Source organism: Macrobrachium rosenbergii, chromosome 13 (genome assembly GCF_040412425.1).
Source record: "Macrobrachium rosenbergii isolate ZJJX-2024 chromosome 13, ASM4041242v1, whole genome shotgun sequence".
Classification (NCBI taxonomy): domain Eukaryota; kingdom Metazoa; phylum Arthropoda; class Malacostraca; order Decapoda; family Palaemonidae; genus Macrobrachium; species Macrobrachium rosenbergii.
Window position 1 is genome coordinate 56,625,377 of NC_089753.1, and position 20,077 is coordinate 56,645,453.

General features: G+C 35.3%; 1 protein-coding gene across 1 annotated transcript in view; it reads left to right on the forward strand.

Moving 5' to 3' along the window:
• The window catches only part of LOC136845346 (propionyl-CoA carboxylase beta chain, mitochondrial-like), a 58,924-nt gene extending 41,084 nt beyond the window's left edge, over nucleotides 1-17,840 (forward strand). Inside the window, exon 10 of the mRNA XM_067115588.1 lies at nucleotides 17,530-17,840. Coding sequence (XP_066971689.1) covers nucleotides 17,530-17,651 — 122 coding nt within the window. The 3' untranslated portion in view covers nucleotides 17,652-17,840. The remainder of the gene's footprint in view (nucleotides 1-17,529) is intronic.
• Nucleotides 17,841-20,077: the final 2,237 nt, after the last annotated feature.

A 20,077-nucleotide genomic window follows, 5' to 3' on the forward strand; every position in this document is an offset into this window, starting at 1 on the left:
TATTTTGTTGTTTTTATTATCTGGGTTAGTGAAGTAGGTATATATGTTAGGCATTTAAGAAATGTCTACAAGGTATGAGTTTAATTTTATTAGATGTTTTTAAAGCAGTCCACTCCTTATGTTTGAAGTGGCGCAACGGTTATTGTTGTGATGGCATACAATGCCCTGAAGATGATAGTCAGGAGAATAGCGGGATGGCAGTGAGTGACAAGCAAGCAGTGGTGGCTTAAGGTTGAGAGCGCTCTCGTTTTTGGTTTGTTGGTCAGTATGTAAGTCTATCTTTTGTTGGTTGTGGTTGTGAGCTGGATTGGACAAGAAGTGCAATGGAAACAGGTGTGTAGAGTTTATTCAATTGGTAGCAGAGCGTGGTTAGTCAGAAATGGACAGACCTGACAGCAAGCATTTGGGAATGAAATGGAAGTGGAGAAGAGAATGTATGAGATTTAGCAGGATACAGGGTGAGTATAAAGGATGGAGAGGGGTAGAGATAAGAATGAGCTAAAAAGGAAAAGCTTCAGAAGTGACAGAAGGGATAGATAGAGATGAACTTAAGGATAAAGAGGGTTCAGAGATAATCTTATCCAAACTAGATGAAGTATATCTATAAGATACTCTAATGGAAGATTACAGTAAAATGAAAGATTATTTTAAAATAGAAAGAAAATCTAGTGAAAAGATAAGAGAGTTTATAATTAGGTATGAGAAGCCAGAATCAGAGTGTAGTAGAGCAATAAGGAAAAGCATGCTTGAAGAAGCAAAGGGTTGTCATGAATTAGAACAAGTGAATCTCACAAACAAGAAACAAATTGTATTAGCAGCTTGTGGTCAAGGAAAGTTGGAATATAAAACAGTGTCACAGATAATGAAAAGAATATTTGAGGGATTATTGAATACAGTAAAGAGGAAGGGGAATGGTGGGGGTCAGAAGGCTTATGTGAATTTCGGGAGAGAGAGAGAAAACCAAAGATATCGACAGTTTGTGGGGAATTGTGACTAGCACGCATTGTCGTGGGTTTGAATGAGGAAGAATTATAGAGAATGTATGATACTAAGAAAGAGTCTAATAAAGTATTTAATTTTGGTGAGCCATCATACAAGTCAAAATGAGTAACGGAAATACCAGTGATATTGAAAAACAAAACTTTTATTTGAAGACAGAAATTTTGGAGGATGATGTACCGTGGTTAATAGGTAAGAAAACCATGAGTAAAATGGGTATGACTATAAATTTAAAAGAGAAATGTGTTAAAATAGAAGTATTAGGGGAAATGAAGGTAAAGTTAAGAGAAGATAAACAGGGTCACCTAAGAATACCAATTTTGCAGAGGAAGGTAGAATGAGAATTGTTACTGGAGGGATGAAAGGGAAAGAGTCTAAGGAAACTTAAAGGTGCAATGATGACGTTACATCTACAATTGGTCATGGAAGTGGAGATGAAAAATGGAAGCTAATGGAAGAAGCATAGTGGAGTGATGGTTTGAGAGAAAAAGAAGAGGAAATAAAAGTTACTAACAGACTTGATTGCAGTTTGTGAGGTATGTGAAAGATACAAAAGAAATCCAGCTAAACCAGTAGTGGGGTGTCTTGGAGTGAAATATTTAATGAAGTTAGCAATGGATGTGGGAGTGATAGAAGAGAGAAAGTTCTTGGTAATGGTAGATATGGCAACGAGGTATTCTCAGGCTTTTTGGATAAAAGACAAGAAACCAGAAACTATTATAAAGACACTTTATGATTGGTTGGTTTGCAATATTTGGAGAACCTTCTAAAATATTATCAGACAACAGGGGAGAATTTCAAAATGAAAAAGTAAGGAGGATGGCAAAAAGATGGAATATTAAAGTATTGACCACAGCATCTGAATCTCCATGGAGCAATGGAATATGTGAGAAAACGGTAGGCATAATCAAAGAAAGCTTAAGGAAGATGAAAGATGATGAGGAAGTGGATCGGTCAGTAGCATTAAGATGGGTAGTGAGTGTCAGGAATTGCTTAATAAACAATGGCAGTTTCTCCCCTAACCAATTAGTATTTGGAAAAAACCCTTCTTTGCGAAATTTAATGGGAGAAGAGAGTTCAAGTCCTGCCAGCAGAGAGAAAGGTATGGAAGAAAGTATAGTAAGGGATACACTGAACGCAATGCATAAGGCCAGAGAAGTGTTTATCAAAATTGAGTCTTGTAATAAAATAAGAATTGCTTTAAACAAAAAGTCAGAGAATATACATTTTAAGAAGCACTAGTGGGAGATGAGGTATTCTATAAGAGTGAAAATGAAAATGAGTGGAGAGGACCTGCTCAGGTAGTGGGAGTATCAGGTAAAACGGTAATGGTCAAACATGGGGATTCTCTAAGAGAAGTAGCTAGAATACATATTACTAGGATTCAAAGCCTGTCACCAGGAAAAGAAAAGATACCTAAAATAGATAAAACATATACAGTGAAGGATGAATCCCGTGCATCAAAGGAAGGGAATATAGATGGGCAGGAAGGAAAAGAGATGGTAATGGGCTGGAGAAGGAATGCAGATATAGAAGAGGCTATAGAAAGAGATTTGGAGGAGGAAACACTGGAAGATGAAGGGAAAAGTGAGTTAATAGAAGAGATACCCAAATTCAAAGAGGGAAATAGAGTTAGAGCAATAAACAAAAATACAGGACAAGTAGAAGAATGGACTATATTAAGTCTTGCAGGAAAAAGATAAAGCAAATTTTGGGCTGATTTGTACAATGTAGAATACTCACAGTCAGGTGACAAGGGATGGGTTAACTTAAGAGATTATAGTCATGTAGAAAAAATTGAAGATAAAGAAGAGGTTTTGCTGGAATTTGAAAATAAAAGCGTAATTGAAGGTAAAGAAAAAGAACCACAAAGTTGGAGAGAAAACAGTATATTTGAGGAGGTAAATGATGTTGGTCAGAAAGCTATATCTACAAGATGGATAGAAACTGAAAAGGTAAAAGGGGAAAAAGGATACATAAAGCAAGATTGCTAGCTAGAGGTTTTGAAGAAGAAATGGCTGAATGGGAAAAAGATGCTCCTACATGCAATGCTGAAATTTGAAAATTTTGTTTGACGATAGTTAAATTGAAAGATTAGACTTGCTATACATTAGATGTAAAAACTGCATATTTATAATGTGATGAAATACAAAGAGAGGTATACAGTATTTAAAACCACCCAGTGAACATGGTTGGAGCAGATTATGGAAACAAGAAAACTGTTTATGGGCTCAAGGATGCAGCAAAGGCATGGTATTGTAAGGTGGCAAAAGTGGTGGAGGAGCTTGAAGGTGAGAGAAATAGATTAGAACCTAATATATTCTTTTGGAGGAAAGACAATAAACTGAATGGTATTTTATGTACACATGCAGATGATTTTTGTTATGGAGGAACTGAAGGATTTTTAAAGGAAACAATTGGGAAGTTGAAAGGGAAATTGCAAGGAGGAGAACATGAAAGTAAAAGTTTTGAGTATATGGGAGTAATGGAAGAGCATAAGGAAAATAGAATGTATCTTAATCAATGGCAGTATATAAATTCTATAAGAGAACTAGAAGCTAGAAGATTTACAGGTAATAAAGTAGTATGACAAAAGGATTTAAGAGTATAGATCAGTGGTAGGACAGTTGAATTGGGTATCGCTATATACTGTGCCAGAAATATTATACGATGTTAGTGAATTAAGTAAAGCTTTTAAAGAAGGAACGACTCAAGATATGAAAAAGCTGAGTAATATAGTGAGAAAAACTAAGAACATATGCGAGAAGTGATAATAAGTGAGTTAGAAGAAGAAAAGATATATTGGGAAGCTTATGCAGATGCTTCATTTGGGAATATTGAAGATTGTCATACACAGTTGGGTTATGTGATATCCATGACAGATGGTAAGAGGAGAAATCCCATATGGTGGAAATCCAGAAAATCCTGGAGTAGCAAAATCCACCATTGAAGCAGAAGCTTGTGAGTGTGGGGAAGGCCATAGAAGGATTAGTAAATTTCAAACATTTGTGGGAAGAGATAATAGGAGAGAGAAAATTTGAAGCATTGGTTAAAACTGATAGTAAAACACTAATGACTACAATTAAATCAAGTACAGGAGTAAGTAGTAAGAGATTAAAAATTGATATTGCAGCAATAAGAGAAACAGTAGACTCTGGAGAAATAAAGGAGGTGAGATGAATAAACAGAAAGCATCAGATAGCTGATGTATTGACTAAAGCAGGAGTTTCAGGGGAAAATATCAGAAATTATGTGGAGGGTAAAGAATTGGAGAATAATGGAGATTAGAGGGGATTAGTATAAGAGGAAACTGGAGTGGAGGGAGGAGGAGATAAGTGTGATTATTCAGTTTTAGAAGTTAGTGAAGTAGGTATATGCATTATGCATTTAAGAAATATGTAGAAGTACACGTTTAATTTTATTAGATGTTTATAAAACAGTCCTCTCCTTATGTTTGAAATGGCGCAACGGTTATTGTTGTGACGTCATAAGATGCCCTGAAGACATTAGTCATGAGAAGAGCGGGTTGGCGGTGAGTGACAAGCAAGCGGTAGTGGCTTAAGGTTGAGAGCGCTCTTGTTTGTGGTTTGTTGGTCGGTTTGTAAGTCTGTCTTTTGCTAGTTGTGGTTGTAAGCTGGGTTGGACAAGAAGTGCAACAAAAACAAGTGCGTAGGGTTTATTCATCAGTGTCATTCAGTCAGCTGATCATTGACTGCTTTGTATATGTATGTATGTATGTAAGTTCTTGTGTTTCATCAGTGACTGGAGAGGCTCACGCTTCTCTCTCATGACTTGTCTTTGACTAGAGACATGAGTGCTGTCCTACAAAGTCTTGCCTAGATTTTGCGTGTTGGCTGTATGATCATTCCCATGTCTCATCAGTGATTTGGTATACAGGTTCCACTTTTCTGTCCTGTGACTCATCTTGACAGCTATATGTGCATACCATTCTCCTGTTTATGGCTTGTTAAAGGAGCATTGTTTTCACCTGTAGAGGTTGACATAGGTGCCATTATATATATATATATATATATATATATATATATATATATATATATATATATATATATATATATATATATATATATATATATGTATGTATGTTTATATGTATATATGTATATGTATATATATATGTATATATATATATATATATATATATATATATATATATATATATATATATATATATATATATATATATATATATCATGATGCATTCAAGTACTGTTATATATATATATATATATATATATATATATATATATATATATATATATATATATATATATAGTCATGATGCATTCAAGTACCTGGTTATTATACAACTAATTATATATATATATATATATATATATATATATATATATATATATATATATATATATATATAGATATGTATTATATATATAGTCACGATGCATTCCAAGTACCTGGTTATTATACAACTAATCACAGAATTCAAAAATTTACCTCACTCTAGCCAGATACCTGAACTCGCATAATAAAAATTACGACTGAGTACTCTAAAGGTAACAGTGATCCCTTAAAAAGCTCATTAACCCTCTAACGCAGAGCCTCTATTTACAAAAACGGCTCCCATATGCCGGCGGCGTTTGGGAGTTAGCGCCGAAGCGGAAGAAAAGTTTTTTTTTAAAAATCACAGCACGCTTAGTTTTTAAGATTAGGAGTTCATTTTTGGCTCCTTTTTTTGTCATTGCCTGAAGTTTAGTGTGCAACCATCAGAAATGAAAAAAATATCATTATCATATATAAATATTGAAATATATGACAGCGCAAAAAAAATTTTTCATATATAATTTTATACAAATCGCGCTGTGAGCAAAATGGTTAAAGCTAACGGGTTATATTTTTTCCTTTGTAGTGTACACTAAATTGCGATGATTTTGGTATATAACAAATTGTAAAACGATCAAAGCAACACAGAGAAAATATTATCACAATATGATGCATGAATTGTAGCGCAGACGTAAAAAAATGTTTTTTTCAAAAATTCACCATAAATTGAAATATTGTGCTTGAGACTTCCTGTTTGTTGAAAAATGAAGCTAATTGATTGAATATTACTAGACTGTAAGTGTTTTAGCTTACAGTTGCAGTTAGTTAAAGTTGACCGAAAGTCTAATTTTTTCTATTTATCGTGATTTATATGAAAATATTTCAAAACTGATAAAAGCTACAACCATGAGTTATTTTCTGTTGTATTCTACATGAAATTGCGCACATATTCATATACAGTATAAAAGTTTATGTAACGACTAATCTAAAACGGTGCAAACATTACGACAATGAAAGAATTTCTGAGATGTTGGCGAGTTACCGCGACGGACGTAAGGAAAATGTTTTTAAAAAATTCACCATAAATCGAAATATTGTGCTAGAGACTTCCAATTTATTGCAAAATGAAGGTAAATGATTGAATATTACTAGAATGTAAGAGTTTTAGCTTACAATTGCGTTTTTTTCGACCATTTGGTCGATTAAATTTGAAGGTTGAAATTTTGGCAGTTATCGTGATTTATGTGAAAATTTTTCAAAACTGATAAAAGCTACAACCATGATTTATTTTCTGTTGTATTCTACATGAAATTGCGCACATTTTCATATATAAAAGTTTATGTAATGACTAATGTAAAACGATGCAAACATTACGACAACTTGACGAAAGAATTTCTGAGATGTTGTCCCAAGTTGTATACATGCAGCGAAAGGAAAAAGTTTTTTTTTTCAGAAATTCACCATAAATCAAAATATTGTGCTATAGACTTCCAATTTGTTGGAAAATGAAGGTAAATGATTGGATATTACTAGAATGTAAGAGTTTTAGCTTACAATTGCGTTTTTTTACCATTTCGGTCGAGTCAAAGTTGACCGAAGGTTGAAATTTTGGCAGTTATCGTGATTTATATGAAAATATTTCCAAACTGATAAAAGCTACAACCATGGGTTGTATTTTGCTGTATTTTACATGAAATTGCGCTCATATATAAAACTTTATGTAACGGCTAATATAAAACAGTGCAAAAATTACGACAAAATGACGAAAGAATTTCTGAAATTTTCGGCAGAGTTACCGCACGGACGTATGGAAAAAGTTTTTGTCAAAAATTCACCATAAATCGAAATATTGTGCTAGAGACTACCAATTTGTTGGAAAATGAAGGTAAATGATTGAATATTACTAGAATGTAAGAGTTTTAGCTTACAATTGCATTTTTCGACCATTTCCGTCGAGTTAAAGTTGACCGAAGGTTGAAATTTTTTGCAGTCGACAAGACGTGTACGCCCACTTGGCACCCAACAGACAATTTTAGTCGACGTATGATACGTTCAGTCGGCGTTTAAGGGTTAATCATGTGAAAAATTAAACTAACTGTATCAAAACAAGTGTGAGTTATCAACAATTAAACAAGAAATATATTAGAGTAAAAGGGCATCACTCCATCAAACAACTTAACTGTTTCCCTGGTCTTAATTCACTTCAGCAAAACTAAAGAAACAAACATGTTTATCACTTTGCCTTAGGCACACAATTAATCCTAGTCACTGGTGGTTAGTAAATGAAACACTGTTTTTTAAAAATTTTAAATACAAAAATTTATTTTTAAATTCAAAATTTATAATTACAATTCACAATCTGAAAATTTTACTATTACTTGAAAACAAAACAAAATTCAATTAATTCTTGAGTCAAATTATTAAACAAAACTAAATCACAAAACTGTAATTTATCAAGAAATTAAATTGATCAGGCATAATTTAAACTATCAAGAATTACTCAATTTGAAAAGAAAATCTTAGTAAATGAAAATTAAATCAAGTATGCAATGTTAAATTATCAAGAAATATTTAAATTGCTAAGTAAATAAATGTTAAATCACAAATATATAAATCAAGAGATTGCAAACACAATAACACAAAAATACACAAAAGATTTATCAATAATAATTTCACTAAGGCAAAATTTCCCTAATATACCTTACTGTACATGGTAATAATAAGTAAATTCACTTTACCTTACACAAGCTTGTGAAAACATCTGCAAAATCACTCAGCTGCTTTAAATTCACAAAACACACTTCTTTTTTTATAAGGCGCTGTTACTGTTACACATGTTTCGTACACTTAGATCTCAAAAGCTAAGATTAACACCAGTGACCACGCTAACACTTTACGCTTTACGTTAATAATTTCTCTCTTTTGAAGAAAGAGAAAGAGAGAGAGAGGTAGGGAACTAATATGAACGGTCTCTGAAATCGGAATGAGCAGATTTTAGAATTCCAGTAAGAAATGAAAGAATCAGATGACATCATTTAAGGGATTTTGGGAAGGAGATACAAGAGAAAGTTCCAGAAGTAGGAAGCAAAATGTTTTGAACTGCAGTCTTACAAAACATGACGTAATCGATTGAGACATATACTCTTACTCTCAACAGGGCATACGTGATTCAAAAAAAAAAAAAAATCGTATGGGATGCAGTCAGAACAATACGTGATCAGAGCAATGGATGTAACATTGCTAAGTCATTTGTCTTCTCGTATGGGACAAAACTTTTACAGAAACCTTTACACGATCAAACAGACTGCAACTGGCTAATTATGACTGGCATGTTTTAAAAACAAAACGAAAAACCCGACCGCAGTGATTGTTATCTTGACCTGTCAGCGGCTTATCTTTCATGATGACAAATGAAGTGAAACATGCCTTCCTACCATACACACATGTTGCTGATATACTACTTTACTATTAAAAATGTATTATTAATTCTAATTACGCTGTTAAGTTATCTAAATCATTAACTCTTTTGAGATCTGACACTACACTTCATATGATATTTCAACAGTTATTATTACACATAACACATGATAAATAGATGAGTACTGTAAATATATGAAAACTATAGGTTGATATACATATTACAAGTCAACATCATGAAATTCTTCCCCCCAGAAGATTATTTATCCCGGGTTGAATCCGATGATTCACAATGGGATAAATAACTTGCAGTTACATTGTTCTTTCCTGAAATGTGTTTCACTTTTACATTATACGGTTGCAGGCATAAAGACCACCTGGTCAGTCTCTGATTGTTATTTTTCATCTCATTGATGAATGAGATAGGGTTGTGGTCAGATAACACTAAAATTTCTTCATTCTTGGGTTGGTTCACATACACTTCAAACTTTTTCAGTGCTGTGATTAATGCTAACATTTCTTTTTTGATTGTTGAGTAAGTTTTCTGATGCTTTTTCAACTTTGAAGACATGAAACACACTGGGTGCAGAATACAGCTGTAATCTTCTTGAAGTAGAACAGCTTCAATTCCACAGTCAGATGTATCAACTTGTATTACAAACTTCATACTGAAGTCTGGAGCTTGAAGCACTGGTCTTGAAGTTAATATGGCTTTAACCTTCTCAAATGATCCTTGACATTCTGGAGTCCAAACAAACTTTGTCTTCGGGCAGGTTAATCCAGTTAAGGGAGCCACTATGGCTGAGAAATTTGGACAGAATCGGCAATAAAATCCAGCCATGCCCAAAAATCTTTGTAGCTGTTTCCTCGTAGTAGAGGGGTGTTAGTCTTACGGATACGTTCTACGTTAATGTCAACAGGAGCGAGAAGGCCTTTTCCAACTACAAATCCTAGATACTGAACAGTTGCCTTTCCAAACTCACTTTTTTGTAAGTTGATTGTTAGTCCTGCTTCCTGTAGTTTCTTGGAAACTTCCTTAAAATCTTCAAATGTTCTTCCCATGTATTAGAATAAATCACGTCATCAAGGTATACATCAACTCCTGTGGATCCTAGCTGTTGATCCATCACTCATTAGAATGTTGCAGGTGCATTCATCAGACCAAATGGCAAGACAGTGTATTGATAGTCCAAAAGGAGTATTGAATGCTGACAGAAACTTAGTATTCTCATCTAAGGGAATCTGATAATATCTTTTCAACAAGTCTATCTTGGTAACAAATTTGGCTTGCCCAATATTATCAAGTAATTGATCAATAAGAGGCAAGGGATAATTGTCAGCCACGCTGGTGGAATTCAGTTTCCTATAATCAGTACACATCCTAAATGAACCATCTGGACCTAGTATTTTAATCAAATCCTTTGGGCCAGCCCTATGAGAGCTGAAAGTCAGCTCAGTGGTCTGGTTAAACTACTTTAATAATAATACTAACTTCACTAACACATAGAGAACTATAATGACTTGAACTGGGTTCTGCTAATCCATGCTGCAACAACTTTTCTTCAAAACATCTCAATGAAAAGGTGATAAGCGATAAGCTCTCTGTTTAAAAGGTTTTCCATCTTCTCTGATCTTTATCTCATGCTTTGTCAGATCGGTATGCCTAGGTACATCTGCAAAAATTTCAGGGAAACTTTGAGTCACCACACTTAATTTGCTAATTTGCTCAACACTCAGATATTTTAGTTTATCCTCCAAATTTTCCAATATGGAAGAATTGTTCATCTTGCTTTCAGCTCCCAATTCATAGCCATCAACGTCCTCTGCAGATGAAGTTGTCTGTGTTATTGACACTGTTTCAATTTTAGTCTCTTAGAAGTAAGGTTTCAAAAGATTCACATGTATCTTCTTCTGTCATTTCCTTCTTCCTGGTGTTTCAATCACTTAAGTTCATCACATAACTTCTCTCTTATTCTATAAGGACCTTGAAACTTACTGGTAAGGGGAAATCTTTTCACTGGTAAGAACATGAGAAGTTGCTGTCTTCCACTAAAACTTCTTAGCTTAGTCTTAGCATCATATCTCCTTTTAATTTTCTCTTGACGTATTTTCAAATTTTCTAGAGAATTTTCTAATTTCTCTTAACTTTTTCCTCAAATTCTTCACATATTCTCCTTGGATTTCCTCTTGATTTTCTTCCCAATTCTCTGCAAGAATCTTCAGTGGACCTCTCACGTCTCGACCAAAAATCATTTCATTTGGTGAACATCCCATACTTTCTTGATAAGCATTCCTAACTTCAAATAACATCAAGGGTAAACCAACATCCCATTCTCTTTCTGATTCATAACAGTATTTGTTAACATACTTTTCAATGTCTGGTGGAACCTTTCCAAGGCTCCTTGAGTCTCTGGATGATAAGCAGTTGATAACTGTTGTTTCACTCCCAACAAATTCATCACATCATGGAACAATTTTGAAGTAAAGTTCGTTCCTCTATCACTTTGCACAATTTCTGGTGTTCCAAACTTGGAGGAAACTCCACCAACTTCTCAGGAATTACCTCTGCACTTATACTTCTTACAGGAATTGCCTTAGGATGCCTTGTCACTGGACACATTAATGTTAACAGATATTCATTACCTTTTTTTTTTTTTGGAAGGTGGTTGGTATTTTCGGAGGTGGCCCAACCACATCTAAGATCAGCTTGCTAAAGGGCTCTCCTCTAACTTCTATGGGTTGTAGGGGGTCTTTCTAAGTGGTTTCATTCGGTTTTCCAGCTATCTGGCATGTGACACTGTCTGCAAATCCTGCTAACATCCTTGTGAAGTCCAGGCCAAAAAAAAATACTGTACTTCACAATTTTCTCAACAGTCTTCCTGATTCCCATATGTCCAGACTCGTGCGCTGCTGCTACCACTTGCTTCCTCAATGGATATGGAATCAAATTTTGATAGTATTCACCCCATTCAGCATTTCCTGGTATATCTGCAGGTCGATGTTTCCTCATTAGCAATCCTTCCTTTAGATAATAACAGGTAGGAGTTTGTTGCATCTCTTTTTATCAACAACTCTGAAGTACAAATCAGCCAACGTTCTATCCTTCTTCTGCAGTTCCATTAGCTTCTTTCTAGTCACTCGACCAACTTCAGGGGCTGAACTCTCAATATTTGCTAACTCTGCTACAGTAGTTTCACTACTATCATCAGGAACACTTTGACTACTCTTGAGCCTCTTCAAGAGCAACAGGATCTTATTCTTCTTGGGAAATCTCTTCATTGTTAACACTAGGGAAATTTCACTTTGGGGAAGACAAAACTGGAATTGGCACCCAATATAAAATTTATGCTGCTAATCTCATCATCATTACTGGTTAAAAATTCATCAGTCAAAACATAACCTTGATCCTTAAGCCTCCAACAACTGTACCCAAAAGAGGAAGCTTTAAATGTATGTTAATGCAGGGTAAACAGAGTGCTTCAATTATTTTAAAACTGCTGCCAAATATGAGTTTAGCCTCTACTACTCTAGTAGTATATTGTTGAGATGTGTTTATACCCTTAATAGTCAAGGAAATATTGTCTCTAACCATTTTCAGTCCAAGTTTATTATTAATAGCGGTAGTAATGACGTTACACTGACAGCCACTATCCTTCAAACACCTAACCTTTAACCCCCCCCTTCAAATGTAATGGTAAATGTAGGCAAAATTGAGTCAATATCAGAATATCCCTAAAAATCCTCTGTTATGGTTAACCTACTACCACAAACTCTTAGTTTATCATCAGTAAGTGACTTAGAATTAGAGGGAACAGGTTTAGGCTTTACTGTACCATTTGAAGGTACAGATTTAGCATCAGTGTTATTGGAAAGAGAAACCCACAAGATTCCTGTGTATAACTTGTTTACTTGTAAATATTTACATATTACTTGAATCTCGAGTACTTTCAGGTCCTAACTGTGACCCTTTTCAAGAGATGTTAAGGTGGTCAGGCTGGTTCAAGCCCCAACAATCTTCTGGAACTTCTTCTCCCTGTGCTGTCATTTATATGATGGCTATCCTGGGTTCCACTCTCTTGAGAGTTGTTAATCCCCTCCTCGGTCTGATATCCTCCTGGTCGGTCTGATAGTGGTCACCATCGGTCTGTTGGGTAGAGACCTAATCAGGTGAGGTCGATAATGGGATCTTTGAGGTAAATCCTTTGTTTCCTTCTATTACTCTCCTGTCCAACAGACCGATGGTGACCACTCACTTACCACCAGGGTTAATCCCACCGACCATCAGGTCAGGATATCAGACCGACAGGAGGGGATTAACAACTCTCAAGAGAATGGAAACCAGGACTGCCATTATATAAATGACAGCACAGGGAAAAGAAGTTCCAGAAGACTGCCGGGCCTTGAACCAGACTAACCACCTTCACATCTCTTGAAAAAGGTTCACAGTTAGGACCTGAAAGTACTTGAGATTCAAGTAATATGTAAATATTTACAAGTAAACAAGTTATACACAGGAATCTTGTGGGTTTCTCTTTCCATCTTCAGAAGAAAGCTGAAAGAAGTTTTTATTTGCTTCAGCGTTATTGTTACATTCATCAGCACTAGAGCCCTTACAGAAAAATCCCATGTGCCATTCTGAGCAGTACTGGCATTGAGAACTAAACTATTATCAGCAAGATCCACTCTCATGATTTGTTTTAGCATTTAACACAGCCCCCATATTTCCTAATTTGATCTACCTTAGAAATATAACTTCATATTTAGGGCACTTATTCATGGGATGAGTAGCATCCTTACCATATTCTTAGTGCATATACTACATGGCTTGAAACCTTTACTTTTGTTATATTTCACCCTTAACAGCAAAACTAGCTACAGCATTGCTGGCATCCAGACCCTTAGGGGAAGCAAACTTATTCTTGAATTTAGATTTTCGTTGGCTAAGGAAACGATCACAAGCCTCAAAGTAATTCTTAGTAATTTCCTTCAATAAAGGCTTAGCATGATTAGTTATTTGTATCAGTTGAAGTCTGAACTGGTCGTTCATAACTTCCCAGATGAAAAACTGAAGTATATTGTCTACAGTAATGCCAAGCTTGTTTACCCTTTCAATTAACAAACATACTTTTGAAATGTATTCATAAGGATCCGAAGCATAATCTAATCTAACTTCAATGAAATGCTTCGATACATTAAACTTTTGGGTATCCTCTGAGGCAAAAGCTTTCAGCAACAATTCCTTAGCAAACGTATAGCCCTTTTTATCAGCTTCTAACGAATTTACAAAGCCCTACCAGATAATTGTTGTTTTAATAGCAAAAGTTTATCATATTGCGGATATTTGAATTTGCTAATAGTATCTTCAAACTCTTCAAGAAATCTAGAAAGATCTTCCTCAGGTGAGCTGTTATACTAAGGTAAGGGTGCAATTGGACTTTTTAGCAAACTACAAGCTTCATCTGCTACAGAACGAGGAGGAGGGGAGTCAGGTTCAACTGGCATAAGAGAAGCTGAGCATTGAAAGAGTTTATCACTGTACTCCTGGCATGATTTAAATTCTTTAGATTTTTTCTTCCCTTCATCTATATCCCATTCCTCATATTTAAGAGTAAGAATCTGTTTATTCAAATTCCTTTAATTCAGCAACCCACTCCTCAAACTGCAATCTAGATTTCTCACACTCACCCGAATATAAAGTAGGAAATAACCCTCTTCAGTTATATTGCTCAGCAATGCATTTCCTAATATATTTGCTGACATTGACAAGTTTCCTAAGTTCCACCATATTTGAATTCAGTGGCACCACCAAACTAATATATAATTTAAAAAATATAACAACTACATCTCAGAGCCAATGGAACAGCATGCGGGTAGGCATCAAACACTTATCGGCCCCACTTTGGGCGCCATATTCAAGACAGGAGTAATATATATCATTAAACCTCCAGGAGACAATGAATAGAGTAGCTAAAATTTAAACACCTTTATTATTGTAATTACAATATAGTGTCTTAGTAATGTCACTATTATAAAATTAATGATGCCACCCAGATGCAGGTCCATGGCACTGAACACCATGTCCCCTCGTCTTGAATCTCTCACAACCTGTACAAAAAAATGACTACCATAAATATAACGAGATTCATATTATAGATACGATCCTACACATATAAATTTAGACCACATAACTCTTAGAAAATAAATTTCTGATAAACCAGTCTATCTAAATTAAACCTTGCAAGGAAGAATATGCCGTCTTGAAATTAGTTATTTGAACTATTAAAACAGGATAAAAGATCTCTTAAATTCAATAATGGCAGTAAAAAAAATATTTAAGTTACGAGATTTAATATATGGGACTAGTGATATGGACATCAAGAAAAATTACTTCAGTAACTCAACTGATGTGTGCCAACAAAAAGTGAGACCAACCTCAAAGTAACCAGACATCTTAAAGTGCATGAAGAGTTCCCCGTCCATATTAGATCTTCACGCCGACCAGAGCTGATGCTGTAGAATGCTAGGAATAACTGATGGCTGTAGCTGGTAAAAAAGGGCGGAGAAACCTGCTGCCCGCTGCTGCTCCAGAGCTCCGAAATGTAGACTCGATATCTTATTTTTCCATGTTAGCAGAGAATAAGAGCCATAACAAGGTTCCCTGTAAAAGTTTCTTGGTAAAATTTTATAAGTTGCCAATAAGACCCCAGCCAGTAATTTTTACATGAAAAACCATCTTTGGTTTTTCATGCAAAAATGGCTAGTAAATGATAGGGCACTAAAAGAACCTAAAAATACCAACCTAACGTAACGCAGGGGTGTTTACTGGTTACAATTTTGCTGTACTAGCTATGGGGGGGGGAGGCAGTATTGTCTTACCTTATAAGTTGTAATTTGATAAATTTTTTATTTTTCATTTGCCCATAGTGTTTATGGGGTTCAAAATAACGAGAATGAGGAGCTCTTTTCAAAAATATAGGTTACAATTTCATATCATGTATTGGGTACTTATAAAATAATACCAGTTTATTAATATTTCCCAGAGTTGAACACAAGCCGTAGTAAGGAAAGTGGTGAGTTGATGGTTGGTGGGAAACAACAGCCAAATGGAAATAAATAAACTTCGAAGAAACTTCTGTTTATCTTACTTGAAGTTCTTGAATGGTTTAACAGCCGTTAAATGACGAAAATAGCGGGGAAGTTAAATCTCTAATTTGTTGACAAACAATAACTGCTTTACATTACCAATAGAGAATTAAACAAGGGTTAAGAGATCTTTTTAAACAAGAAAAAATAAATTACATATAAGAAACTTTTAAGACATATATCTTATTTTCTACTGAAGCCATGAACCTAGCAACGGCACGTTGCAAGTTGGTCGGAGAGGCCAACGGACTTTGCCCACTTTTGGTCGGAGGAGAACACCATGGACAGTGAGGTTTACTTGCGGTTCAGATGGCCTGATCCGGCGATTGTATCATCTATGGGGCCCTTTATCTAGTGCAGTACAAATACAGTTCAGGTGAAGTGGAGCCCAAAAACTTGATCCTAACTCGCTCAAGCAAACTGCAAGTAAAAAAAGAAAAAACAAACAGAAGAAATATTCAGACCATCATATACTTGCTAACAAACATACAAAACAAATGTAATAAAAAACAAAAAACACGATCAACAACATAATGGTTTCCAAAACACAAACCTCATCACACAAACCCAAACTTCTAAATGCCACCACAAAGCTACTTTCTAGTACTTGGATCAGACTAGGACCACTACAGATGTTATTTCAATGAGAATGCATTGAGCATGGTACTTCTGGGTGATTTCATTATTCCACAGGGTCTCAGAAATTCTGCAGGGTTGACAAAGCCTCTGCAGGTGACAGGCCATGTAATATGGCAACTCATGTTTATGTACAGCTGTTAACTAAGGAACAGAAAGTGGAGAGACCTGGAGGGTGAATGAATGCAAAGTCTTTAGGCGTTTTAGGGAAAAATATTAAGTTTGCTTCTTCTGGAAGGAAATTTCAGATCCTTTTATTTGCAGGTATTCATTTTTCCATTTTTCATCCTATGACGACTGGTATCAAAATTAGGAGTGTGATCTCTATCTTTGTACTCAGTTTATAAACAGTGTGGGCAAGAGTGTTTTCTTGTGGAGTTGCCATTGCTCTTCAAGTTGTGAATATCTAGAGGGAGCTTCCTCTAACATCAGTGAAGCCTGCTAAGTAAGGTCCAACTTGAGTGATACTAACTAAGTGGAATCCTTTGTTAGTTATTCCTGCTCTGCCAGAACTTGTTAGAAACTTTGAAAAAATCATTCTGCCCATAGGGCAAAGAACTATGAGCTTTAGCAGGTAGGATGGGAGCTTTTCTTCACAAGTGAGATTTACATGCCATCTTTCTTGGTATCTGTAGCACTTTAACCAGACTATTGAGACACTTGTAGATTCATTGGGCTAACCAAAGGGGTTTAATTCTCATAAAGGTGAAAATTGGAGCAAAATGAAATTTCAAGAAGTTGGATGGTCAAGTGAGAAGAAACCAAAGGGAATGTGAAATATAAGATAAAAAAAAAAAGGTAATGCAGCTTGGGCTGAATGGTTGTTGTATAGCTTGTTCATTACCGTGCAAGGTTCAGTGTAAGCAGTGTCCCATAAGGGACACCTGTAATGTAACTAGTTTTCATGTTTCTAATGGGAGTTAAAAAAAGGTGTGGTTCTCCCTAGACTGTCAGTAAAGTGTTTATAAAGCATAAAATTGCAACCATAAAAATTGGTAAGATTGTTTCTAATTTTATGCAATTTTTGTATTTCAGGTTTTGTTGATGACATTATTGAGCCTCGTGTAACCAGACGGAGAATTTGTCAAGATCTAGACAAATTGGCTAATAAAAAACTGAGTAATCCTTGGAAGAAACATGCTAATATACCTCTGTAATTTTTATATGCCTACAAGTTAGTTTATGTCAATAGCTTAAATGTATACATTTGTGATACTAGTATATTTAGAGCTGAGTTAGTATTTTTAACTAACAGTAGTACATGTAATTTTGAAGTGTAGTAGGGTCGTAGATTATAATTTAAACTAAAGTATATATGATTTTCAAAAAATAAAGAAATGATTGTTTCATGATTTTCATCATCAAACCTTTTAACGATTTATCTCAGCAGTGATTATTAAATTATAACATAACATATTTTATTCACTGAATTAAAAGAAAAGAAAATACATGAAAGATAGCTTAATGCAGCATAAAATCACAATTTATCGATGGTAAGGCTTAGTGATAAAAAAAACTAGGTTTTTAAATACAAGGCAAGTTTTTTCACTAAAACCCTTCAATTATGTATTCCTGTATTTATGTATAGAATCATCATATTACCTCCAGTCTTTTGCCTGTTTGACAGGAGAAAAAGAAGGTAGTCACACTGTGCAGGTGTCCTGTTGACTCTCGGGTATGTACCCCTAACCTCACTTTTTGTGAAAATTGTGGCTGGAGGTAGGGTACTTAATGTATGATAAATGGGTTTGTAAGAAGAAAACTTGCTCTGAATTTAAAAACCATACTTTGTTTCATGAGAAAATTAATTAATTATAGTAAAAATACCATGGAGGTGGGTGGTTGAGATGGTGAATTTCTCAGTTTTAGTTCAAGTCTGTTGGATCCAGTTGAATACAGTAAGTCACTAAATTTTTTATAGCTACTTAACGAGGTTAGGTAGCTTGCATAAATAACCCCACATTTGAAACAAATATTATAACTTGAATTACATTGGCCTGAAACATTGTGTGAGAGAGGTGCGAAATAATGAGCAGGGAGACAAAACTGCTAATATATTGATAAAAAATAGCTGCTTATAAAGCGGGATGCGGACGTCTGCGCATTGCGCAGAGACTGCTGGTACAAAGATTTACAGGTGACCTGAGGTCAAACTAGTTCCTTAAAAACAGGACAGGTTCATACAGAGAACATAGTGATAAACAATGCCTGACATGAAATAAATATCTTGTTACTTGTACATAATAAATGATTGCTTGGAAAGACAATATATACATAGTTTATGCTGTAATTCTGATGATATATATATATATTCCGCTCGACCTTAGGTCGCGGAAAGGCACCGCAGAAAACAGGATGTTCTCCACAGAGAACGTGTTGAGCAGGGACTTTACAATACTCCCAGCTGGGGGAGTGTGCCATGTGGGTCCGCTAATGACGTTAGGGACCTGCTGACGAGGGTCGGTTAACGCCCGAACGCTTTGTTGAAGTGCCGTAGTCAGTCCATTAGGGCCGTGGATTAGGTTCATTGGGCCAAGACTCAGTCGCTGTTTGGGTCCGTTAATGGCTTCCGAGAACCACTCCGGGGGTCAACACTGTGAGAAAGGTGTGAAATAATGAACAGGGAGACAAGTACTGCTGATTTATTGATAAAAAATAGCTGCTTATAAAGCAGGATGCGGACATCTGCATAGTGTGCAGAGACCACTGGTACAAAGATTTACAGGTGACCTGAGGTCAAACTAGTTCCTTAAAAACAGGACAGGTTTATACAGAGAACATAGTGATAAACAATGTCTGATATGAAACATCTTGTTACTTGTACATAATAATGATTGCTTGGAAAGACAATATATACATAGTTTATAAATGTGATGATATATATATATTCTGCTCAACCTTAGGTCGCGGAAAGGCACTGCAGAAAACGGGATGTTCTCCACAGAGAATGCGTTGAGCAGGGACTTTACAATTGTACCACACTCCCAGACAACTGAAAGTCATTCATTCATTCTCTCTCTCTTTCTGTATGTGCATGTGATTAAGGAAGGAAATGTCACATGCTAAGAGATGAGACATTTCTTTCACTGTAAACTCCAACAAAGTTAATACGTTCCTCTGCTATGAAGAAATATACTCAGTGTCTCATATTCCTATGATGCATAGGATTATTGGTAGACCTCTATTGGAGATATATTCTATGGGAAAAACAGCTTTCATATTTTTAAATTCATGTGACAAAAGTGTCAAAGCTACATTTAACTTCCAATAGTTGAAGTTCGTTTTAAAAGCCAAGGAACCAGTGATCATTTTAAACTGGCGGGGACAAGGAACTTCATCAGTGTGTTACTTAAAAATCCAGCATCTCTCCAAAGATCTAAGCAGTTAATCAAATGCCTTGGTTGTTAGTCAACTGTTGTGGGTGTCAGTTTTTTGAAGAGAGGTAAAAAAGATAATAAGACGGGTGGTCATGCTGCGCAGATTATCATCATTCTTAATAATAGGCTTAACCTGACCACTGAGTTATCTAGTATAATGCAGTATTATAAGGAGAGGGGCTCATGAAGAAATTCTTATCTCTAAG